Here is a 26,813-nt window from a genome sequence, read left to right as displayed (position 1 = left end):
GAAAACCTCACCCTAAAATCCCAGGGCAGACAAGGCTTAAGAGGGATGTTTATGTAAGCAGTGTCAGGATGAGCTCCACCCTGACATCTGGTGGTGAGGTGTGGCAAGTTGTGAAAAAAAAAAACTTCAGGGGCTGATCTCATTTGCATAGGCACACCCACCCCGCCTAGACTGAGGCCATAGCTGCCCAAATGGTCACTTCGGCTGCTGTGGGATCCCCAGTGTCTCTGTTATTGGGGCAGGAAGAATAAATTGTTATTACCCTGATTATGGGAACTGTGCTTGGAACTGTACTTGGCCTTTTGCTATGATGGAGGGACTCACCATCAACTAAGTAGCACTCGCTAGGCAAGGGTAATGGGTTCCAAAACTGTGTGAATGGAGAGAGACTTGAGACAGGTATTAGTACCTGGTGGTGTGGGCCCCTTTGTGAGGGCCTGAAGCACCAATTGCACCTCTGTCTCTCTCCACTGTGGAATGTCAGAGCTAATTTTGGGTCTATTAAGAGTCTTGCTACAGGTACTGTGCTGCATTCACTTTGGCCTTAAGGTGCACCAGCACTAAGGCCCCCACTACTATGAGCTGAAATCACTAAGAGCTGAAATCACTAAGAGCTGAAATCACTGAGCACTGTGTCAAGTAGTGGGGAGCCGGAAGATCTAGAGTGCAGCGGTGTGTTCGTGAGACGGCGAGCTGAGCAGAACTGTTCGTGAGACGGCGAGCTGTGCGGAGTGGAGCCGGTCGTGGTGGAGCGGAGCCGTCTGTGAGACAGCAGTGTGTTCGTGAGACGGCGAGCTGAGCAGAGCTGTTTGTGAGACGACGAGCTGTGCAGAGTGGAGCCATTCATGAGACAGCGAGCGGTGCAGAGCAGAGCCGGTCGTGGTGGAGTGGAGCCGTTCGTGAGACAGCGGTGTGTTCGTGAGATGGCGAGCTGAGCAGAGCTGTTCGTGAGACGGCGAGTGGTGCAGAGCGGAGCCGGTCGTGGTGGAGCAGAGCCGTTCGTGAGACAGCGTAGCAGAGCAGAGCCCTGTGGGGCAGTCAGCTTCAGGACACGTAAGGTGCCCCTTGCCCCTTTTCCCCACACACAGGCACATTTTAGCCAGACTGGGGAGTAACACTATGCAGATGAACTTTTGAACTCTGGGGCTGGACTTTTTGGACTTTGGGTGATTTGTGGATTGCTGGACTCAAGAGACGTTTGGGTGCTGGGACTCAAGAACCCGAGGGAAAGGGGCATGCCCCCATTTGCTTGGGGTGGTTTTTTTGCTCATGGGTTGTGTTATGAATCCTGTTGGTGCTGTTTCCCCAACATAATGCCCCATTGTTTCTCTCTGTTATTAAAAGGCTTTTTGCTACACTCAGACTATGTGCTTGCGAGAGGGGAAGTATTGCCTCTTGGAGGCGCCCAGCGGGGGTGGTATATATTTGTCCCAGGTCACTGGGTGGGGGCTCGAGCCAGTTTGCATTGTGTTATTGGAATGGATCCCCTAGATATTGAACCTGGCCCTTGTTGCTGCCAACTCTGATGGGCAGAAGGGTTACATTTAGTCCACAGCTCTACTAGGTTTTAGGGCAAACATTTATTCAAGGAACACAGGGAGCGCATCTAGTCAGGTATTCTGCCACAAGGAGAGGGGTAATATAAAAGTCATGCATCTGGCTAATTGTGCCATGCTGTACGTAACACTACTTAGCATATTTTACCTTTCAAGCCCTTTACAATCAGTAAGTAACATATCCTCATGACTCCCCAGTCAGCCAGGAAACTGAGTATCATCCTCTGCATTTTACAGACAAGAAAACTAAAGCAAAAATATAAAGGGGCAAATCCATTCCACAGCACTCAGCCTGAGTAGCTGGGCAGATGCTGGAGGAAGAAAACCTCTCCCCCAGGTCACTGAGGAAACTCCACCTTGAGACTGTCACCACCTCAACACCCCACCCCTTCACCCCTCCTGCCTTCAGGGCAAAGAGGAGACCTGTGCAGCTGCAGATCCTCCAGCCCTGCTCCCACCACCAGCCACTGCATGCTCACATGCACGGCCCCACCAACAAATTCTGCCCCTGCCTTTGCCATCTGCAGCCATGGAGGCTGGGGTTAAGATGCAGGATTTTGTAGAGCGTAATTCCACAGGCTAACTGTGAGACCATGCCCCTCTAGGGGAGAGATTCTTTCCTGACCCTCACAGGATCAGCTTATGGCCCAAAGCTTGAGGTTCATTTATTTTTAGCATTAGCTTAGTTTGCATGGCTACAAACATTAATGGTCATAAAATGATCCCACAAGAAAACCCAGTTAATCATATAACATCCTGAGCAATAAACAAACTTCTTGGATTTGCTTAATCACCTTCCGAGTTCACCTCTTCTACCTCCCAGTTAAATTAATTTACGACTGATATTTCCTTGTCACTCCATTAACTCTCTTTTATGGATACCATTAAAATCTTATCCTATCTTCTCCATGCAAAAAACAAACAAACAAAAAAAACACGTAATTCAGGAACCACTAGGCAAAGCTACAAATGACATGATTGTCCTTTTACAACTACCATTACAGCTAAAGAATTCCAAGGAACATTTGCAATGCATTCATAGACTCAGGTTTTTTATTCCTTCAGACTATGGGGGAGCATCCAGTTACTTGTTTCACCAGATACTTAGTCTTAACTTAGTCAGTTACTGGTCACCAATGCCTTGCTACACTACATGATCTTCTTAAAATTGCCCACCTTTTCTACCACTGGTGACAGCAATGGTAGAAGTGCTAGTGGTTAGCAACTCCAACCCTGAAAGCTACCATGGCAACAGCTCACACAGTAGAGCGACCATGGAACATACATACAATATGGCATGTTACATATGGTGTTTGAGATTTTGCCCAACGTGGCGTAAACGAGGAAGCAGCATGTAAGACAGGCACCATGAATGCAAGATCCTTCTGAGATGCAAATATAAATTGCATCAACACTGTGAGTCAAATTGTTAGGTGTGACTTGCTAGCAAGCATAAGAAAAGCTGTCCTTTCAAAGCAGGATGACAAAAGCCCTAGGAACTGCAAGGCAGGGAGTGTCTGCTAAGGCAGCAGCCAGGGAAGCAGCATGCAGATCTCTCAAATCTCTTGGAATGTTCTGATTCACGCTGCTAGGCAGCACTGTGTCTGCCTCTGGCACCTGGAGTGAAAGATTCCCACAGAGCCATGTGCAGCTTGCTTCCCATCCCGCATATGCCATCTGCAATGATGCCTAGATAGCACAACAGATGAATCTACATAAACAAAATCTCTTATGTACAAGAGCTGGTGTCCACTGGCCTTCTGTATCTATCCTTTTCCTGGTGACATGCTGGACTGATGGGCACTTGGCCACGCAGCATGGTGCGCTGCCAGTGGCCAAATAGCTCCTTGCCACGGCAGCAGGCATACCTTCCGGCCCCTTGCTGTGCACCAAATACATCTGAATTTCCACAGTGGTCACCACTGGACAAGCTATAATTGGAGTGGCATTTGGACTGCGCTGCCCCTCTTATTCTGGGGCATGTGGGCCATTCTTTTGGGTTAGCTGGGTCCATGACTTTGTTCCACCTGAGCTATACTAGCCATCAAGAATCCCCTAACTTACAGCAAGTTAATTTAATGCCTTTCCCCTCTTACACCACTGCACATGATCTTATCCTTTTGGCCTAGACATGCCCCTTTTCTCTGAAGGGCCCGAAGCTTTTCTTTCCCCTGCTCCCCACTTACACCTTCCTTTCAACTTTTACATGACTGCACTGGTGCATCTCAATGTTCATGCTTTGCCCAGTTACACAGCTCAGGGGCGTAGGCATAACTGAATAAGATGCCATTTACAGTACTACAGGATTTGGCTCTTTAGTGATCAGGATGCTAGCCTGCACCTTCAAAGTTCTCTTCCTCCTCTCATTTCCTCCAACTCCTTCATTCTACCTCTCTCTCACCTGTCTCCTTCACCCAATCTAGACTGCATGTTACACCATATGCTTCACACATTATTAATTTGAATCGTTCGCCCTCCCCTTCCACCAAGCAGATGCTAAAGACCCACCTATTCCATGAAGCATCACAGCTTTCTGTTTGTTTTCTTTTGTGCTCTATTGTATCTGCCACATCTTTAGTTCATCAGCAAGCGGGCGGTGGTGTCTTGCACACTACTCAGGTTTCAGAGTAACAGCCGTGTTAGTCTGTATTCGCAAAAAGAAAAGGAGTACTTGTGGCACCTTAGAGACTAACCAATTTATTTGAGCATGAGCTTTCATGAGCTACAGCTCACTTCATCGGATGCATACTGTGGAAACTGCAGAAGACATTATATACAGAGAGACCATGAAACAATACCTCCTCCTACCCCACTCTCCTGCTGGTAATAGCTTATCTAAAGTGATCATCAAGTTGGGCCATTTCCAGCACAAATCCAGGTTTTCTCACCCTCCGCCTCCCCACACACAAACTCACTCTCCTGCTGGTAATAGCCCATCCAAAGTGACCACTCTCTTCACAATGTGTATGATAATCAAGGTGGGCCATTTCCTGCACAAATCCAGGTTCTCTCACCCCCTCACGCCCCTCCAAAAACCACACACACAAACTCACTCTCCTGCTGGTAATAGCCTATCCAAAGTGACCACTCTCCTTACAACGTGCATGAAAATCAAGGTGGGCCATTTCCAGCACAAATACAGGTTTTCTCACCCTCCCCCCCCCCTTTTCCCCAAAAAACACACACACACACAAACGCACTCTCCTGCTGGCAATAGTGAGTTTGTGTGTGTGTTGGGGGGGGGGGGTGAGAAAACCTGGATTTGTGCTGGAAATGGCCCACCTTGATTATCATGCACATTGTAGGGAGAGTGGTCACTTTAGATAAGCTATTACCAGCAGGAGAGTGAGTTTGTGTGTGTGTGTTTTTTGGGAAAAAGGGGGGGGGGAGGGTGAGAAAACCGTATTTGTGCTGGAAATGGCCCACCTTGATTTTCATGCATGTTGTAAGGAGAGTGGTCACTTTGGATAGGCTATTACCAGCAGGAGAGTGAGTTTGCGTGTGTGGTTTTTGGAGGGGGGTGAGGGGGTGAGAGAACCTGGATTTGTGCAGGAAATGGTCCACCTTGATTATCATACACATTGTGAAGAGAGTGGTCACTTTGGATGGGCTATTACCAGCAGGAGAGTGAGTTTGTGTGGGGGGTGTGTGGCGGAGGGTGAGAAAACCTGGATTTGTGCTGGAAATGGCCCAACTTGATGATCACTTTAGATAAGCTATTACCAGCAGGAGAGTGGGGTGGGAGGAGGTATTGTTTCATGGTCTCTCTGTATATAATGTCTTCTGCAGTTTCCACAGTATGCATCCAATGAAGTGAGCTGTAGCTCACGAAAGCTCATGCTCAAATAAATTGGTTAGTCTCTAAGGTGCCACAAGTACTCCTTTTCTTTTTGCACACTACTGTACACTAACAGTGCTTCATAACAAATAAGAATGGGAACTGAGTCCTAATAAACAGAATACTGTGCATATATTCAATGAAACACAACATGTAAATCAAACCTTCAGTTCGTTCTTTAAGACAAATCCTGTCCCCTTTTCTACAGCTGCAGAGGACTACAATGCAGCAGAAGCATTAGGTGCATTCAATACAGTGAAAGATTGTGAGGGACTCAGATCCTACAGTAATAGAGGCCATACAATTACCCAGGAGTCAGACAGACAGAGGAAGAGTGCTTCTGCTGTATCAGGAGGAGGGGCGTGATTTGTGGAACTTATGCAGGAGCTAATACACCCAAGTGCCAGAAACCAGTTCCATAGTGGCTCCCTGTGAGTACTTGTGCAGCTCTGTTTGTGGGCAAGGTGGGATGATTGTATGGTAGAGCCAGACTGGGACTAATTGATCTGTTGCTGTACAGAGCCACCAGCTATTGCCCTGCTCCGCCCTGAAAACTGAGGATGCAAGAACATTAGGGGCTACTTCATTTTCAGGACTGTAATGATAACTGCGAGTGAGTGGAGCCACTCCATTTGCTTGGGAGGAGGGTCCCTCTGCTGGAGTTGATGGAAATCCCCAGTGCAGAGTACCGATACGTAAGTTGGACACAGGGAGGAAATTTACCCATAAAAAGGGAATTATTTTTGTGAATCTGGCATATAGGTAGCAAGTAATCATACATAACACAGAAATATAGATATAGGTTTTGGATTAGAATGATGAGCCATTTATCTGTATGGATTCACTCCACGTCTGCTAGAGTTGAAGGAATGATACCATCCCCTGTGAAATGGATGCAGCATTTCCAATTACAGCTGCATATAAAAACAGTTATGCTGACAGCACCTCACTGAAATAAACGGAAAGCAAAATCCAATTTGCGGGTTCTTGATAGTCCCAGCCTGTTTAATTTGTAACCCTGATAAGAATCAGTTATCATAACAGCATGAGAATGGGAGCAAAAGGCCAGGTCTTTTAGGTTAAATTATACTATTATCACTCAGCTCTTATGCAGAGGGCAAAGAGTAAACTTCCATGGCAACTGCAGGAAAACAACAGAGCCAGGTCTGCCTGACCTGTGGACTTGGATGGAGAATTAATGGTTTCAAAAGGGGAGGAAAATCACAGCTCTCTTCACTACTGCAGTGCCCTCATTAGCCACACTTCATAGCTTAAGCTGATCCACAGAAAGACTCTTCCCTGCCTTCCCTTCCTGCCCTTGCTTTTCTCACTCCTGTATTTTCTAACCCTATCTCTCTGTCCCTTCTCCCCATCTGCCTTCCTCTCTTGTTTCTCACTTTTGCTTCATTAATACTAACAAGCTGCATGTTCAGCTGATGGAAGGATGAGTGTGAAAGCGGGGCCAAAAACCCAAGACCTCTTTTCTCCTATGGGAGCCAAACGGAGTTACTCATACCCTGCGGCAGGAGAATCTAGCTCAGGAGTCAGAATAGGAGACCTTGGGCCCAGATGATACAGAGGAAGCTCTAAAATTAAATGCCTAAATGGGTGAGTGAATGTTCCTGGGTAAGAAGCAGCAATAGTTACCCTTGGAGGACAAAGGCAGAGAACTGGGAACTAACGCTAATAGCTTGGAACCTTCTCTTCAATTTCTATCAATGATGCCTGAGGTGGAGCATACTGTATGTAGTACAAGGCTCCAGCCAGCCTGACCTGTTCCAGAGGGGAGCACATGTGGAAACAAAATCCTGGAAAAAGAAAGCTAAATCATAACCACCATCTAGAGAAAGAGTCCCCTGGTATAATCCAACATGCGCAGACACTCAGAGCTGTAGAGCTGGTTTGGATGGATAGCACTGCTAGAAGGAAGAGTGACAACATGGAAACAGTTTTTTATCTACCTAAATTAAGCCGAGGCACCAAATGACAGACAAGTGAACCAGACAGGTAGAGAGTTTTCATACAAGTGAAAAATAATCATACAGATAGGAACTTCACTAAGAATAGAGGAAATGGAAAAGCTTAACTCACTGAGATCTTGGTGAAAATATAGAGGAGCAGAGAAAGGATGGACAGATATATCTGAATCCGTTGGCCACCAAACCGCTTCTTGAGATATTCTGGCATCGTCACCACCTGCAGAAGGAAAGGGAGAAGAATTCATACTACGAGCAACAGACAACTAACATAGTTCATCAGCAGGCTCTGCCGCCCAGCTACCACACTGATAAGTGCACTAGAAATGAAGAAGGCCAAGGAGCAGGAGCCTCCAGGAAGCACAGAAAGGCAGAGTCAAATGCTGCTCATGTTGGGATCTCAAAGACAAAGAGACCTTGTTGTTTAAATATATACAGACATAACGTATGTAGAATGCCTGACACATCCAGGTCTCTTTCTTCCCATTGAGAATGGTTTTGTGATGGTGTTAGACCACACACAGCAAAATGAAACAGAAAGATTAAAACAGGGAACCATAAAAGATATAAGCCAGTGCCTATACATACCCCAGCCTTGATGTAGATGGGAACAAACAACCAGCCAAGAACCACCACAATCATCAGGGCCTGTAACCAAGGAAAGAACAGCTGAATTAGCCTCTGGTCCTGTCACCAGCACTTTCCAAGGCCACATATCAGGCTGAATGCCAACTATAAACATTGCAGTGAGTAAAATGGTGGCTAGTGAAGGCACCTCAGCCTCATTCTTTCTACCTGTCTAGCATTTTACAGTTGAAACTCCAGGGGTGAAATCTTGGCCTTATTGAAGTCAATGGGCGTTTTGCCGTTCAGTTGAAGGGAACTAGAATTTCACCCCAGGTGTCCGACAGACGCACCCGAGGAAGAGTCCCCCACTGCAGCAGAGTTACTGGAATATCAAAAAGAAGATTGCTTTGGCATTGGCCCCACATCCGTCCATGGGGAATTACATTTGTAGTGTGTCTAATGCTGCTCTTAAAACTTCCCTCTGTTGCAGTATCCCATGGCAGCTCCACTAGCAGCAGCAGCCGCCAGTACATGAGTGTACGCTAGATGCAGGCATTTTAATCACAGCTTCACCAGTAGAGTAGCTGGGGGGGGGCCCCCAGCGGCCGCTCCCCCACTGAGCACAAGTGGCGCCTTGTCAATGTCTTGGCGCCTTTTAAATTTTCCCCTGTTGAGGGAACAAGGGGAGCGATCCAAAAAGAAGGAGCCACACGCTGCGGCGCTTTTACTCACCAGCGGCGCCCCGGGTCTCCGGCGGCACCTCGGCGGCCGCGGCAGGACTGTCAGGGCCACTGGAGACGCCCGGAGCGAGGGAGGCCCGGCCGCCGGGGCACCGCCGGCTGAGTAAAAGCGCCGCAGCGGGTGGAGCCTTTTTTTTGGATTGCTCCCCCTGTTCCCTCCACCTGGCTGCGCAGCTGGGCTTCACCTAGCCTTGCCCCGAGCAGGTCTGAACAATGTGGTGATCAGAATAGCAGCAGCCCACAGAAGCCTTTGTATGGTGACAGATGACTATTGCTACCACCAGGAAACTTTAAGAAAGTCTAGCGCTGCCCCGGCCCCCTTTACTTAGTCCCTCAATCCAGTCTCCAGGCAGCCACCAGTACAGGAAACATTCCATCCCCAAATCCAAGTGGGTTATGATCACGTCTCATCTGTGATTAGCTTTGCTAGCCCCAGGTGTTGGAGAGTGGAGCTTACTTCCATATTCTTGTCACCAACCAGACTAACCCACTTCTTTAGATAAAATGCAGGTGTAACTGACGGCCTTCTACAGTGGGGTTCAGTTATAGGATCATAGAAATGTCGGGCTGGAAGGCACCTCAAGCCCAGCCCAGCCAGCCCCCTCCACTAAGGCAGGACTAAATATACCTAGACCATCCCTGACAGGTGTTTGTCAAACCTTTTCTTAAAGTGACCGGGATTCCATAGCCTCCTTTGGAAGCCTATCCTTATAGTTAGAAAGATTTTTCTAATATTTAACCTAAATCTCCCTTGCTGCAAATTAAGCCCATTACTTCTAGTCTTACCTTCAGCGGACATGGAGAAAAATTGATCACGGTCCTCTTTTTTATGGCCCTTAACATGTTTGGAGACTGTTATCAGTTGCTTTCGTCTGGACTCCCTCCAGTTTGTCCACCTCTTTCTTAGAATGTGGAGCCCAGAACTGGACACAGCACTCTAGCTGAGGCCTGCTTATGAAGTGGCCTTGCGCATTATAAAAGATGTACTGTGTTCTCATGTATGGAACTATATACTGTCAAGTATGGTAGCGCGGCTGTACTATATATTGTATATTCTGTGTATCAGATATTTTGTTGTTGATCATACATCATAATTTTTCTGACAATATTAGCAACTTGTTTTATGCAGAGCTGTGCACATTCAAACGGATAAATACAGGTCAAAATGCTGCTCTCAGAGCTGCGTGCTAGATCTCTCATCCACACACTAGTTCTTTATTGCATCTCTGAAGTTCTGCTCATATATCAAGCACAAGATATGCTAGAGATATTGGGCCCGATTCTGCTCTCTTTTACACTGGTGTAAATCAAGAGTAACTGCACTGCAGTCAATGGAATTACACTGACACAAAGCCAGTATAAATGAGAGCAGAATCAAGTCTAGTATCTCTTTTGGTAAGAGAATCAGTGTGGATCCAAGAGCAGCATTTTTCCTGTGTATATTAGCATGTTTATCAGTTCCATTGTGTTGTAAGTATTGCAATGAGCTAACTGGTTGGCTTGTGTGTGCATGCATGTACTCGTATACACATGCATCACTGTCCTCTACTGGACAGAATCAAGACAATTCAACCATGTGTCTTAGGCTGCATACTACTATCAGTTAGGGGAGAGTCTCCTCTTGAGCTCAAGTCCTGTGCTTATGAAAGAGGATCTGGATTCTATCCCTTCAGATGTCATGAAGATCCAGTAGCCTTGGTATGGAGCCTGGATTTGTTAAAGCAGTGGCAACATAAAATATTAAAAGGTGACAGCTAAACTGATTCCAATGTGTGCATCTCTCTCAAGTGAACTTCTACTCCCTTCCCCATGCATAAAGAAGTTCAAAACAATATGGGGCCCTATTTTATACCCAACACAATTCTATTTTTAAGAAAACCTAAGGAGGGGCTTGCTGTGGAGTGCAACAGTTGGAGGCATGGCCAATAATTCTTCCAGTGTCTAAGGATCCAAGGGAAAACAGGGCTAGATCCCAAGGACTGTGCTCATCCATGTTCCCTCCTCACGACAAGTCATCCAGAGCACCAGGTAAACAGCAAAATGCTCTACAAGGAGCTGTGCCCCCAATTCCTCTCCAAGGAGTACCGATGGAGGAGAAGCTAGTGCTGTTCAGGGCAGCAATAACATGTGATGCAAATTGCAACCTATGACCTGCTGATCTGAGAGGGGAAATACAGCATAAAGGGGGTATTCCACAACTCCTGCATCTCCTCCTGGTGCACATATTGAATCCATGGAGGGTTACAGGTAGACTGATTGAGGAAAGGGGGCACATTATCTTACCCTTTTCCAAACCTTACGGCCCTTCTGCCAATTCCAGGCAGTAGTTGTAGTCATTTTAATCAAGTGAGGTGTTTGGTTATAGACAGGGTCTGCCCCCAGCAGGCTGAGAACAGAACAGCACTGATGGTGGATTACAAGGTAGCCTCTGAACTCCTTCGCAGCTGTATCTTAGTGGGAGGGGAATGAGAAGACAGAGAAGGAGAAAAGGGCTCTTCGGATGAAGAAAGGAGTGAAGACAACATTGAATTCCTCACTGCTGGGATGAAAGCAAAAACAATGATGACTCCCCCCAACTCCTACACACCGAGCTCCCAGAAAAATGATGCAGAGGAGATCATGGTTTCTTAATATAGCAATGGGATTTTCTTTCCCCACTGGCTGGACTGCAGGTGGGAGTGGTGAGAGAGGCTGGGGGAATGGAAATTGACATAAAGTGTTCTTGTGGTGGGTGATTCTGCCAGTCACCAGCCCTGAGGGTTCTGACAGCATTAGATTGAGCTGGATTTTTGGACAATGTGGACTCACCTGATCTCTTTGGATACCCCTGAGGTTAAAATTTTATTTAAATGTGTACCACTTACGTTCCATTCGAATCCTCCAGTGGCGATTCCTGCAGCTGCTCCTGTGCCTGCCAAGCCCACAAAGTGCCCACTACCAATGTTACTGGCAAACAGAGAGGCACCAATCTGGAAACAGAAGAACAGACATGGATCATAGATCCTGGGCTCAGGACAAATCTCTTAAAAACCCATGCTTATTTAGTGTTTTCAGATTTCCTGTGTGTCATCACTTAGGGATCTGAGTGCCCAACAACCTTGAAGATCCCCCAATATTTTCTCCTCTTAAAACCCAACATTGCAGCCATCATCCCTACAAGCAAGGAGGACGTAACAGGATGTTGCATATTAACTCAGCCAGAGGGGAAACTGGTAAATGGTAATACTCCCTCTTCCACTGCAGGTGCGCACGTGACCTCAACCCATACAGAATTACGACTCTTTGGAGAACTTGTCCAATTAACACATGGGTGATGTATTCCAGAATGAGCAGCCAATGGTCTAGGCCAGAGGCCCTGGCAGCTAGGGCAAAAGGCTCATGTGATATGTCTAACCTGCTCCAAGGACAAGTGGCTGATTCCTCCAGGAAAGTCAGATATAACTCTTTGGACTTAAGATCCAAAAGTCATTAAGGCCGGCTTCTACCTCCAGTGGGAAACACCCTTTTCATACTTGGTTTGCTTTCATCAAGGGGGCAATAGGTTAACCGAATTAGATTCTGACACTGCTATCATAGGTACAGCACTGCACCCAAGGGCATCTAAAGTACTCGTGAATGATGGCCGATCAAGGATTTGCAAATGAGGCATGTTGATATCTAAGACCTGTAAACATTCTGTATCAATCCCACAGAGAGAGTAATGGGTAGAATACAGCAACTGCTGACTGGAGAGATGCCAAAGAAAGAGAAAGAAGTTAGCGCTGTATTAAAAATAGACAACAGCAATTCACAGGAGGGAGATCATACCTAAAAAGTCTCATTCTTCATCAAACAACTCAAAGAGACAATAGGAGAAGATGGAGAGAGAAGCTGTGAGCATCATTTCCCTGTACTGAGAGTTTTGGAGGCAGTATAACACAGCAAACCATCAAAGGGGTAGCCGTGTTAGTCTGGATCTGTAAAAGTGGCAAAGAGTCCTGTGGCACCTTATAGACTCACCCATGAAAGCTTATGCTCCAATACGTCTGTTAGTCGATAAGGTGCGACAGGACTCTGCCGCTTTTACAGCAAACCATGATTTACAAGGTCAGGAACTGAAGTATTAGGGGTCAGACACTTGAATAAGGGGGGAAAAAAGACTGGCTTGGATATTACAAGCAGAGGGTACTTATGAGCTGCAGTGATTAGAAATGAAAAAAGTCGGTCAGTGAAGTGTTTTTCCCCACGCCTATTTATTTTTCAACATCTAGGAGAGACACAGAGAGAAAAAAACTGTAAAAAGAAAGAAAGAAAGAAAGAAAGAAAGAAAGAAAGAAAGAAAGAAAGAAGTGTATAAGGGAGGGGGTCTGAGTACTGACCAGTTGCCACTGCCCTTTGATAATTAAATATTATAATCACCTCTCATATCTAATAAGAAAAGGAGTACTTGTGGCACCTTAGAGACTAACCAATTTATTTGAGCCTAAGCTTTCGTGAGCTACAGCTCACTTCATCGGATGCATACTGTGGAAAGCGTAGAAGATCTTTTTATACACACAAAGCATGAGAAAATACCTGCCCCCACCCCACTCTCCTGCTGGTAATAGCTTATCTAAAGTGATCACTCTCCTTACAATGTGTATGATAATCAAGTTGGGCCATTTCCAGCACAAATCGGGGGGGGGGGGGGGGAATAACCTGGATTTGTGCTGGAAATGGCCCAACTTGATTATCATACGCATTGTAAGGAGAGTGGCTTCAGGGCAAATATGAATGCTTTTTATCAAAACTTTATTGATTTATTTGGGGGAAAATTCTACATCTTGACTTTTAGCTCATCGTCAGCTGTTGTTCACTCAATCCCCTATAAATAAATTATTAAACCTCATTTTGAGTTATTAGGAATGCAGTCCTCAGAAATGATTAACCACATTATCCTCTGATTCTCATTAAATCTGTTCCTTCCATCCTAGCTGCTGCTTTAAAAGCTCAAAATAGCCTTTTTAACAGTCACACTGCACTTTCAACAGCTTCAGGTAACAAAAGCAGCCAAAGAAAAGCCCAAAAAAATGGCAGCTGCAGCTGCCATGCCTGTAGTGCCCCTAAATGTGGGGCACATTGGCGCACTCACCCTCACAGGAACATTTCCAGCTTTACCCAAGCAGCTCTGTATTTTCTTTGTTAATTTTTAAAGAAAAATACAAAGTCAAACAAAAAACAATGCAACTAGCAAAAGATTTCAGTTAACACAACAGTCATTATTCCTGGTTTCAGAACAAAGCAATGCAAATATTTCAAATCTATTGCTTTGTATTTCTGTTTCCCTCTTTGATATAGGAAAGACCATCTGCTGGAGGATCATAAGATCAGCATATATTAGTTACAAATGTGTATATTTTATATATATATATAGACACATCTTTGAATTCAGAACTGGGAAAATAGATTTCCATTGTTTGCTCCAATACTTTTGTAATCTGTAGCATGAAAAAGTTATGTGGACAAGGTTAGCTGATGGTTGGCAGCATTTATGGCAGTTACTATGATTAAGGGTACATTTATGTCACAGAGGTCACGGAAGACACGAAATCCATGACTTCCGGAGACCTCCCTGACATTTTTCTGCTTCAGCTCCTGGGGCCCTGGGACCGGAGCTGGCAGCCAGTGGGATCCGTGCAGGGTTCCAGCGAGGGATGACAGCTTCCTCAGGGTCCCCCTGCAGGGTTCCAGGACAGGCAACTGCCTCTTCAGGGTTCCAATGAGAGACAGCACACGTGTACTAAAATCTGATCAGTCAGAGTAGGTGGGTACTGTAATATAACCCCTCATTAGCTAAAGGATTCTGACCTATTTTCGAAGCTTCTCTATGTTACCATACAGTTGTTCCTTCACGACAGGGTCAGCGCATTACCATTTTCAGGAATCTGGCCATTAATCACCTCTCCTTATTCCAGAGGTCTGATGAGTTAGATAGGGTGTGATTTTTTCTTTTCCCCTCTGAACTGATCTAAGAGATACAGAGCTTGCACAGGCTGCAAGGCCCTAAAGATACACTTGCTCCACCTGTTTCCCTGCTGAGGGAATTGCAAGGAGTAAGGTTCCCTCCACCAGTTAGGATGGACTGGAACTAGGAGAGGGCAGGAGGGCTTGCAAAGGAAGGGGTCAATTGTTCAGCTAGTGAGGGATAGTGGAAAGAGAGGAGATGAAAGATTACGGGAAGGGGAGAAGGATTGGTGACAGGGAAACACATGGTAAAAAAGTGAACTGGGAAGAGAGGAGGAGAGGAAATGTGGAACATTAACGAGTTTAAAATCTTTTGACAAGGGCTCACTATTCAGAAAATTACCATCAGGCTGCAGCTATATGAAAGTAACTATATTTTACATGTTATTCATTTATCTATTCACCTTCTTATTTTCATTAACTTTTTGATGCCCAGAAGTCCTGGTGCTTGCTGCCCCACAGGCCTCAAAGACCCTGGAAATCCTACACTTTGCCTAGCAGCCTAAATGAAAAATTCCCTAGTCCCTACAGTGTGCTATACGTACCACTCCTCTCCTAACCTAATGCTGGGCCTCTTTTGGTGGTGACTTTACCATTGTGGAATGAAACTGGTTCTTCTACTTCATTCTTTTGGGACACAAAAGTGTCTGAGTGCAAATCTACAGCTCTCCCGACCCTTAACCACTCAGAAAACCTGCATATTGCTTAGTACCTCTGTAAAATCTCATTGTAGATCTGTCAAGACTCAGCTCCTTGAGAAAGGAAAGCCGGTTTGCTATTCTGCTGCCCTCCTAAGGACTCCATATGTTCTACATTTTGTATTACCACCTAATCAGGTAATTTTTAAATGCCACACAATTCTTTAACTAAAAAGAGATGGACATGCATCTCTCAAGAATCCTAGGCTTTGCTGCACAGCGTAATCACCTGTGTCCCCCTTGTTGAAGTGCAATTATTTACCTCTTCAAACCTTCAGTTGTTTAGGCATCTCACTGGGACTTCATAGGAGCATGATGGGTGTGAGATCAGCACAGCTGCTGCTACTTGCTAGTAAGCTAGCTTGATACTTTAGCGCCTCCACTCTTAGATATGTAGGCACCCCCAGACCCAATGCCTCCCATCTTGGGAAGAGGCATCCCACTGAAGGGCTTGGAGAAATCTATAGGTGTTTGATTTACTGTATTTTTTACTTTCCTGTCAAAGCTTCACTTTGATCGAATTTATGGTTGGTCTTTTTATCTTGAACAACCATCATTGTTCACCCTGTCTCTTGCCCTGGGCCAAGACTAAAAGTGTCCACTCCAACTAGGGACAGGAAACAAAATATTTATCCCCAATAGCCACCCCTAGGCTTCTTACAGCCCTGCTAAATTCAACAAACAGGCAAAACTTTGAGTATACAATAATCCTCTGGACACAATGATCAGAGAAACCTATCCAATGGGCAACAGTGAAACATGGCCATATTAAACTGAAGTGACAATTATCTGAATGTCCCAATTCTCTCCCTTTTCTGACTGCTGAATGTTACTCATTTACTGTTGCCCTAAGCCTTGGCCTGTTCAGCCCTTAGGTTAATATGTCACTGATCCTGAATGGGAGAGCTAATTTAATTTGTTTTAAGGGTAACACACAAACAAGTCTCCATATATTTCCCAGTTACCATTAACTAAAGTCTTCATGTTTAACAATAATGTCTGATCCCTAGAGAATTTATGTTCTTTGTCTTCTCTGCTCCTTTAATACTTATTCCTTAAGAATAGATTAGGCTTTGACATATCTTTGTGAATCAGAGCTCCTTGGTATTTGAGGCCCTGACTTGACATTTTTATTATTGTGTATGTTTATTTCCAGGGCCCTGTCAATACTGAGAGATTGGCCACATACCCAGGATTATCAAGATTTCTGTTTGCATACTTCCCTACACTGGTAAGACAAGGCACTGTCTGCAGCCAATTATCTGGCTGAACTCCTCACCCTTCTAACTAAGGGGTGGAGGAAGGAAAACTCCGTTTCCATGGTCAAGAGTTATGATGTTGAAAGTTGGCTTTTGAAAGGAGCCACAAGTAGCTACAACTGAAGTAACTGAAGCAACCTTGAGAGCTAAGGATTACCAGGTCCAGACACACTCACTGATCGCCCAGTAATGAGCGAGTGCTGAGAGAATGCAGAATCAGTCAACGCTTTGCTCAGCTGATGCAGCAACTCATGGTGTTGGACGCCATCAGGTGGTTGAGGGACATCTACATAGAACACATCACAGGACGTCGGCAATACCAGGAGGGATGAGCTGAGTGCCAATGAGAAGTGCCGTCAGGAAAGTAACAAATACTTTCCTCATAGATTGTATTTTCTAAATGGACAACCAACCTAATTCTCAATTACTGAGGGACAATCTCCAGTCATTGATATATTTTGCTTTCCACAACCAAATCTCTGTACAACCTTTCATGAGTGATGTACCCGAGTATTTGGATTCTAATATCTAAACTGTACTGTTAAATCTATTCACCTAAATTTGGGTTATTGCAGACTATGTACACTATGTATCATATTACTTTTAAAAACTAACTTTATAGTTGTGGATAATCTAAGCACTATACCCAGATGTACAGACACTCTTTTCCCAACCTATGTGTTATATAATTTTTTAAACATTAGCTTTAACAAAATGTTTAAATCTTTTATTGGACCAACTTCTGTCGATGAGAGAGAAGGTTTCGAGCTTACATAGAGCTCTTCTTCCAGTCTGGGAAAGGTGCTCCCAATCTCACAGCAAAATGCAAGGTGGAACAGATTTTTTAGCATAAGTAGTTAGCACATATTGTAAGGGACCATTCTAGGTAGAGTGGCCTGTTAACACCTCTGCAGTCATAGGACATACATGTCTTTCCTGAACATCTGTGCCTGAATCCCCAAGAGTAAAAACAATTCATTTGGGGTTGTTCCCTTTTTAGAGCAGGCCCAAGGAGAGGCCACAGCTTCCATGTCCTATGGGAATGAACTGTGGACCTCTGGCAATCAATGAGAATGAGAGTTACACTGAATCCTCTCATTAACTATTGGAGCTATTGAATCCAATTAATCTCTGGCACTGCTGACTTAAGGGGAGCAATACTAAAGGATGAATTGGGCCCACAGACTGGATGGAACAGCTAACCAGTGCACACTCTGTGCCTCATCCTGGTAAATGCCAACCATCCTCAATTCCCATGAAAGTCAATTTTTGAGCCAAACATTTGAGCCAAGAGTGGGCAGGTTTTGCCTAATTCAACTGCATTATCCCCCTTTACAGTTAGAGAAACTAGACACAGAGGAGAAAGTGACTGGTCCACTCACACAAGCAAGTCAGTGTCAGATGAGAGATTACACTCCAGTTCACCTGACTGCCAGCACCTCATCTAGAGGCACAAAGTGGGTGAGGTAATAACATAAAAGATATTATCCATAAAAGTTATTACTTCACCCATCTTAACAACAAGGAGTCCAGTGGCACCTTAAAGAAGTGGGGGTTTTTACCCACGAAAGCTTATGCACAAATAAATCTGTTAGTCTTTAAGGTGCCACCGGACTCCTTGTTGTTTTTGTGGATACAAACTAACATGGCTACCCCCTGATACTTCACCCATCTTGTCTCTCTAATATCCTGTTGTTGGATCATATTAAAGAAGTTCTGTATTAAAATCACAAATGAGTTTGATTCCCCATAGTTTAAATTACAGGGTATTACTAATTAAGAAGTCTCTTGGTTTTTGATACTGTTTCTCTCCCTCTATGTGTGAAACTTGCAAGCTGCTAATTGTGTTAGTACATTCTAAGACAGAGTCTGTTTTCAAAGCAATTCTTTGTAACAACAACTACCCACACAGAGAGAGACTCAAAGCAATACTCTGTAACAGAAACAGCACCCAGAGACTCCCCGCCCTTTTGTTGTATTCATCTCACTTTGTTAACAATTGTGATTAAAATAGAGATAGAGGATGTATGTGGATGGATGTTTGGTGTGGATAATAACTGAATGATCAGGGAGGTGCCAGCCTAAGAATCCAGTGTCCATCGGCTGAAGAAGGCGTCAAGTGGAAATAACCAGAGGACCCCCCCCCCCCCGGAGGGCAGACTGGAATCCACCCAACAGCCTCAAGAATGGGAGAACCAAAGAACAAGATAACATCTGGCAGCACGGAGCCGTCAGGAATGTGACATCTGCTGATTGATTCAGCAACAGCATGATGAAGCAATTCCCATAGACTGACATAGGAAGAAATTCCTATAAAACTGGACTCTGGAAAGTGAGAACTTTGGGGTCTGATTCTGCAAACCAACTTCCAGGAGCATCACATGTGCATCTGATGAGGCCCTGCTCCCTCCTGATGTCCAGGCCACCTGGCCAGTGGCTTGGCATGAGCAACTCTAAGGCTGGTAACTATGATAACAACCTTGCAGAACCTGTGTGTGTGTGTGTGTGTGTATGAATTAATGTGTGAATAAATATGAGATTGAATGGAATGTTATAGCTATAACTAACTGCTTACTATGATTCTTTCTGTATTCACAATAAATGTGGTATTTTGCTTTTTCCCTGTTAATAAGATCCTACTGGTTTTTATTTTATTGGTATAACACTGTGACTGACCCCGGCTACAACTACTTTGCATATAGCCCCTCATCTAGTCTCCTAGACCACAGCTGCGCCATTAAAATTAACAGATTCATATCATTGTTCCTATCAAGAAGTAGTCCTGGAGAAGCCACAACTAGAAACTTCCATGAATGTGGAATCAGCAAAGAACAGGGAAAAAACACCATCCTCGTTTCTTTTCTTAATCTTCAACCTATGCCCGTAGCTGCTTGGTATAGCAGGGAACAGCATGACAACTGAAGAATGAAACTAATCCAATGGAAATTTAATTTCTATACTAGGTTATTAGAAATATATTTTCTTTTATTATCTATTGCAGAAAGCAATGAATCATGTAAGCAAGTCCAAAGGAACTAATATACTATGGTGGGAAGGGTCCATTTATAAAGCAACATTCACATCTACAGACTTGGGAAATAAGTCACCCAGGTTTCCCTGGAACATCCTCACATGATTATAATCACACATGGCACTGCTCCAGGGTGAAGCCAGGAAGTGGCACTTTTTCTAAAATATTACATATTGCATTAGCTGTCGCAGCACGAAGCAGGTAATTCCTGCTTCGTTTGAACTTTTAATGTTATTTCCCCCCCCCCCCCCCCCCGGGAGGCTCAACCCCCACCCAGACTCTGAAACCAGGGAAAGTGCACATTCCCTTGAGCAGAGTAGCCCTCCAGAATAGTATTGTTAATGTAAGTGTTTAACTAGGGATTTGAGAGCTTGCCACGTCTTTTGCTTTGGTGCTGCCAGGGTGGAGAGGAAGAGATTTCCTGTTAAGTCACAGGGAGGTATGTAGGTGTTCCAAAGTGAAGGATTAATGAGAACGTAATCAGGAATGTAGATCCTCAGCTGCACTGAGCTCACAGTGTAGCAGGGAGGCAAAGATGGCTAAGCAAATGTTAATCCTAGAGACAATTCTGGCAGTACAGGATCATCCCCTCTGGCCTCCGACATGGGCAAGGGGCTTAGGCGATGTAAAGCTGGCTATCTTGTTTTATGACCCTGGGGGACTCCCCTGTGTCAGGGGAATTCCCAGCTGCCCCTTTAGGGAAGCTTCAAGTCCCCTTTGTTCTTTAAAGCAGTGCATAGGGGCTCACCTAGGCCTGAGGGTCTGACCCATGGTGTTTTTGCACTTGTAGACACTGGGCTGGATTTCCCTGCTGCATTGCACCTTGTGTCGTCATTTGCACCTGTACGAAGGTTGTTTTATACTCACTATTCACAGGTATAAAGAATTACACAAGGTGCAAGACAGCAGAGGATCAGGCCTAGTGCATTTACAGTCACTCAGTCACGGGTCCTGACTTACCACTATGTTATCCATTTTCATGGCAGTGTCACTCCATTGATTAAACAAAACAAAGTTTACCTTAAAATAACTTTGACATTCTCTATTTCACAATGGTTTCTATTAGGACCTGAATTTTCTCAGGCCTAATCTACTCATGAGATCCTCCTCCTGCTGGGAAATACAATGCTCTTATCATTAAAATGGCAGCCCCAACTCCTCCTCAATTCAGGCAATACTGAATGGAGACACTGAAAAAGTGGCAGGGATTTCTGAAAGCTGTTTTGAAAATTCCTACAGTCAGTAAATATTTATTTAGTTCTCTAAGGCCCCAATCATGTCATTGGATTCACATGGACAGAGCCCGGCATCAAATTCCTCTCAAGTGCAAAGGTCCTGCCCCATGGGTCCAATTGCAGGATCAGGTAGTTATTATAACAAATCACTGAACTTTTCCTTCCAAGCTGAACTGCAAAGATAATCATGAAAGTACCATATTAGTGACACCTAGACAATGCATCACATTTGTCTAGAAGGTTTTCTGCTTTGCCAGAAAGATTCATTCACTAGAGAAAGGGTGACTAAATGGAGAGAGCACTGGACTAACTCAGGTGACTTGGGTTCTACTCTCAGCCCTGCCACTGACCTTAGGCAAGTCACTTCTCCTGTCTGTGACTCAGTTTCCCCATCTTAAAACGGGGATAATGATACTTATCTCCTCTGTAAAGCATTTTTAGATATACAGCTTAAAATGTGCTATATAAGTGCTAAGTACTATTATTATAAACGTAAACTCTGACTTGTTCTCAGTAATTTATTATGAACATTCCAGGGTTCTCTCCTTGCAATGTTACAACAAAGGACTAGATTACACAGCCACATGAAGGCAATATAGCAGCACCACAGAAACCACACCTACAAATCAATTCCTCTCTGTACCTTGTACCTAACAGCAATCACCTCACATGAGTCAGGCCCTCAGTGAAAAACTTCGGTGGGACAAGAGCAAATAGTAAGTATACGACATTCAATAAAATCCTGACGTGATAAAGTGATGAGCAGCCAAACATTATGTGTGGTGTGGAGTGAAAGTACAATTCCTTTGTGTGTGTATTGCACTTACCGGCCACCACACCATGCTCCGTCCAGCTAGGAAGAATCCACCGACAGTCCCGCGGTTTGTTGAGAGCATGGCCTGATTAAAAAAAAAAAAAAAAAAAGGTTAAAATTTTCAGCTCTAATAAGCTAAATTTAGCCTGATGGCATCAACAGCCAGGGCAGTGATGAGAAAGAAAAATTAACGTAATGATCAAAAATGGCCAGGGGAGAAAGATTTTGAAGGGAATAATATGACCTGACAATGACTGAGCAATGATTCTTATATCAATCTATAAATTAACCATTCAAGCTTTATTGCTTCAACTTTCATTACACGAAGTCTGCAAAACCCAAATCTAAACACTGCACATATTAAAATACAATGAACTATACCATAAAAATAAAGCACAAGAAAGGCATCACTAACCAAGGGCCTTGCCTGCAAACTGTCACTCATGGGAGCACTCCTGCAGGTGAGCAGGCCTCAAAACTGCTGACGTAGAGAGTTTTATGTTCATGCACTAGAAATGTCATACCTAGCTTTCAGAGTGGTAGCCGTGTTAGTCTGTATCAGCAAAAACGAGGAGTCCTTGTGGCACCTTAGAGACTAACAAATTTATTTGGGGTTTTAGCCCACGAAAGCTTATGCCCAAATAAATGTGTTAGTCTCTAAGGTGCCACAAGGACTCCTCGTTGTTTATACCTAGCTTTCTTACTCAATACTAGTGTGGTCCAGAGTTTCCCTGCAGGAATCTACTTGCATGGCAATTTAACCTTTCCTGTTCAGATAAGATCATCAAGGTACCCGCACTTCACTTTTTAGCCTTTCTTCACTTCCACAGAGTAGCCAGTTAAGAATTACTTTCCTCATTCTCATTTTATATGTCAGGAGTGACTTTATGGGAAGTTTCCATCACATTTTTCACAGGGCCTGATCCAAAACCCTTTGCAAACAATGATCCTTTGGATCGGGCCCAGAGAGGGTGTGAGAAAAAGTGAGCCAGATCATTGATCCTAATATAGAAGCAAGAAAACAAACAAACAGGGGCATGTTTCACTACATACAATAGTTGAATCAAGAGACACATTTAACATTAAGCTTCTTAGAAACTATTCAGAACTAGAAACTTCAATGCTCCAGTGCCTGACATGCCACCTGCCAGCCCTCTTCTGCCCCAGGAGTTTATGTTACAAAGAATTACAGTCAATAATAAATTACAATAATCACACTTCAGGTCAGATTGTACCTTTAAGGCACAAGCCTGGTTCCCTCCCAGAGCTCCCCAAGATGCAATGGAAGTGTTTCTGCCACAACACTCCTTAGAGGAGAGCATGCTGCACCCTTCTGAGTCAATGGACAGCTTGGCTGGCTAGAATGGGCTGATGAGGGGGCCTCCTCCCCATTCTTCCCTGCTCAGTTGAGGTTGCTTGCACCTCAGGGTGCACTAGGAAGAAGCAGTGCTCTCATGAAAGGTATGGGCCCTCAATTGTGTTTTGCTTCTGTGGGACGGAAAATAAATGGACAGCCTCTCTGGTACAATCCAACCCTTGGCCGCCAATACTCTCGGCCAGAGGTACAGGTGCAGGTACTTCACATCTTCTAAGTGCTGAACAAACTTTAACTAGTTCATTGGCCTCAAAAGTTAATCACTTTTCAAAACTCTGATAGGCTGCTAGTGTGGAAGATTTCGTCTGCAGCTGCTGCTCTCCTTTATGGCATGGACTCCTGGGTTATTTCAGGGGAGTGCACAGGTCGGTCACCGAGGGGCAGGTTTCCCTGACTCATTCTGGTTAACTGCTGGCTCTTTCCTCAAGGGACTAGCAGCATTTTCCCCATGGACACTGATGTCTCCTCAGATAGAATACACAGACTCTGTTCCTGAAAGGGATCTCAGCTCTTCAACCAAGTGACACACTAGTGTTTTCCACTAAGGTAACATCAGTACAAACACTATCTGCCCTTTTCCTTTGAACCCTGCAGAATCAAGACTTATTCTAACAGGACAATATCTGCCTTTCACCCATTAAGTGCAAAATAATTCTTCTCTTTCTAAGGCTGCAGTCTCTGTACTTCCCTCTGCATCATCAGCATGCTTCAGGAGGAGGCACAATCCTATCTGGGCTTTAAACAGAAAAGACCCTAACACCAGCAGCATTTGTCCTCACTGAGATTTGTTCCTCCTCAGAGTCTACATGCACCTGCTCTCTGCAGTGAAGTCCTACTGATGAAAGCTGGCATTCTCCTGTGTCCAGACCGTGTCTGTGCTCTCGTCCATTTCATATCCATCCTGCAGCAATCCCCATCTCCCACTCCATTACCATCTCCCTCCACCTTTAGCTCTGTTCCAATCCATACCCATTTACAACTCAGTCCAGTACTCGCCCCCCATTCCTACCACAATCAACCCCACTGCAATCCCCATTTACCCCACCTCTCACACTTCACCCCAACTACTACTCCATCACAAATTCCCATTTGCAGGCTCCTCTGCTCCAGCACCCCAAAGTCCATCCCCGCTCACCACTGCTACCATCCCATTCCCATTTTCACCCCCACTCTGTTCCTTACAGGTCCCCACTCTAATCGGCTAAAAATGTCCACTTCACCATTATCCTGATCTCCATCCATTGGCCCTCTCCTATAGTCCCTTCCCCATCCATACCCCTTCTTCATCCCAGCCCCATCTATCCTCTCCTCCACTACCATCTCATCATCTTCACCTCCAATTCAGATCTCATACCAGGTCCTACTGCCCCACTGAAGCCCAACTTAATCCCCATCCTGCCAACTTTCAGCCCATCCCACAGTTAAGCAGCAGGCAATTTACACAATTGTAGTTTTAATTTACGAAGCCATTTTCCTAAAACACAATAAACCACACTTTCATTAAGAAAGAAAGATCCAGACATACCCATATTCCCACTGCTAGGACTACCACAAAATAGATGACTATGACTGAGATGTCAGCAGGGTTATTGATTTTTTCAGAGGAGTCCATCCTGCCTGCTTCTCCGGCACCTTTCCTTCTTCTTCTCTCCTTATAATGTCTCTCACAGACTTCAGGTTAATAATAAACCCTTGTCGTCCCCCTCTCTCTTGTATAATATGTAACTTTAGATTCACTTGTTTCACTTCTATGGATACAAAGCGAAGCTGATGCTCTTTCTTGAGCTGTGATTTTCTCCAAAAAACTGCTCCCCTATTACAGCTGTTGCTGATTTCAGAGCCAAAGACCAACCCGAAGTCACATCCCTCGGAGAAGGTGCTCAGAGTTGTTGCAGACAGAGAGCAGAGTCTGGGAAGGAGTGAGCTGTGGAAGGAGTGGCTTGGACACAATATACCCAGTGTATGCACCTCACTGTTTGCAGATACTCTTCCTGGAGAGGTTGTTCCTGTAAATCTGGTCATAGAATTGATTGTTTCCTTGAGAAATTGATACTTACCAAGCCCAAAGAAAGAGTGACTGACACTTAGGGAAACCCCACAGTTCCATGAGCTAATACTCCTGCTGTGCCATCCCTCATCCCAGCAGGAATACACAATGGAGGTACAGCCCAGCATTTCTGGAACAAGACAATAGGAAGCCACTATTACCACTTACATCTAGATCTTTATAGAGATGTGTCTCAGCCATAAATTTGAGATCCAGAAATGAACGCTCTCCATCCCAGTGTTCAGAACCAGGGTTTTTGTTCTGCCCACGGTGGCAAGCTATGATGTTCTAATTCCAGATTCAAATAACCCCCAAAGTTCAGTGGTGCTTAGGTATGGTTCCATATGCAGTTATTTATTCTTGGAGTTTAAAATTTGACCAAACAAAATGACCTGATGCAAAAGAGAACTCAAAATGTGGGGCAGGCTGTGATTTTCCATGGGGCTTCTAAGTCACTCAGAAACAGCCCCTGAAAAGGGAAGTTTCCTCAGCTCCCTGTGATCCTCTCTCATTGAGCAGGAGGTGGATATCACAGCCAAGATCAGAGGGGTGCAGGAGACATAGGCAATAGACAGGTGTAAGAATTTCAAGGCTCTGAGGATATTTGAAAGTCTGTCTCCACCTTTGCTTTACCCCACGCAATCATAACTCATTTACAGTTCAGTAGGCTGCCAGCCAGGAATCAATTGCCACATTGTATTTACCCTAAAGAGAATGAATAGTACAGAACATACAAAGCATAGTGGGCTTAATTCTGATCTTATGCTGGTTATACATAATTGATTTCAGTGGAATTACTTCTGATTTTCAGTAGTGCAACTGAGATCTGACCCTCTGTTGTTAGGGAATCCTTTTCAAGGTGTAATTATCCTACGACATTTTGCTTTTTAAAAAATTATTATGAGTAGTAGTAGTAGCTAAACAGAAGTGTATCTATATGTAAAATATCATAACAAAGGACCATTAATCTGAAGTTATAGAGTAAAACAAGAACTCCGTCTTTCTCATCTATACATTGAAATGAGAAAGATACCTACCAATTTCCTACAAAATGCTGCCCTCTGATCATTTAGGCATCTCTTCAGCACAGACTTTTATTTGTTCTACAGACAGTCAGTGACAATGCTGTTTGTAAAGCCAATAGGTGAAAAAAATAACCCTAAGAGCTGCTCAGCACCCACAATTCCCATTAACTTCAACCTTTCCTGTTGTCTGCACCAGAGAAAAAGGTCTTATTTACTAATCCTAATTACCAGGCAACAGTTTGTCTAAGATAGCATGTAGTTGGCCTTTCATACAAAGGCTGATGCAAATGGATTCCCATGTGTCCTTGTAACAAATGAATTGTTTTGTTTTCACTCATTCTTAGTTCATGAATTGAATTCCAGTTTCAGCTCCTGTAGCCACAACCAACTAACATAAGAAAATAGTAGGTTGTGGAGCACATGGGCCTGATTCTCCACTGCCTTGCCCCGTGAGTTGTCATCCATCCCTGCGCAAAGCGACAATAAAGAGACTGTAAGATACTACTACTGGTGTGAGTGAGTGGAGAATTCAGCTTTACAGCCACTGCACACACTTTGGCCAGGTCTAGATGATTCCACAACATGCAAAGGACAGGAGAGACTCAGAGCCCAAGAATTAATAATCACACAATTCACATCTTTACCTGTGGTGGCTGTATTGGTTTGGTTC

General features: G+C 44.5%; 1 protein-coding gene across 1 annotated transcript in view; it reads right to left on the bottom strand.

Moving 5' to 3' along the window:
• The window catches only part of SLC5A1 (solute carrier family 5 member 1), a 46,665-nt gene extending 21,934 nt beyond the window's left edge, over nt 1-24,731 (bottom strand). Inside the window, exons 1-5 of the mRNA XM_074972668.1 lie at nt 24,597-24,731; nt 21,710-21,781; nt 11,542-11,646; nt 7,959-8,018; nt 7,486-7,590 (exon numbers count right to left, since the gene is read on the bottom strand). Of these exons, the coding sequence (XP_074828769.1) occupies nt 7,486-7,590; nt 7,959-8,018; nt 11,542-11,646; nt 21,710-21,781; nt 24,597-24,683 (429 nt within the window). The 5' untranslated portion in view covers nt 24,684-24,731. The remainder of the gene's footprint in view (nt 1-7,485; nt 7,591-7,958; nt 8,019-11,541; nt 11,647-21,709; nt 21,782-24,596) is intronic.
• Between the last annotated feature and the right edge of the window lie 2,082 nt (nt 24,732-26,813).

The sequence above is a fragment of the Natator depressus genome, chromosome 15 (genome assembly GCF_965152275.1).
Source record: "Natator depressus isolate rNatDep1 chromosome 15, rNatDep2.hap1, whole genome shotgun sequence".
NCBI lineage: Eukaryota > Metazoa > Chordata > Testudines > Cheloniidae > Natator > Natator depressus.
The sequence above is the reverse complement of the archived record's forward strand: the minus strand, read 5'-3'. Positions and strand labels throughout refer to the sequence as shown.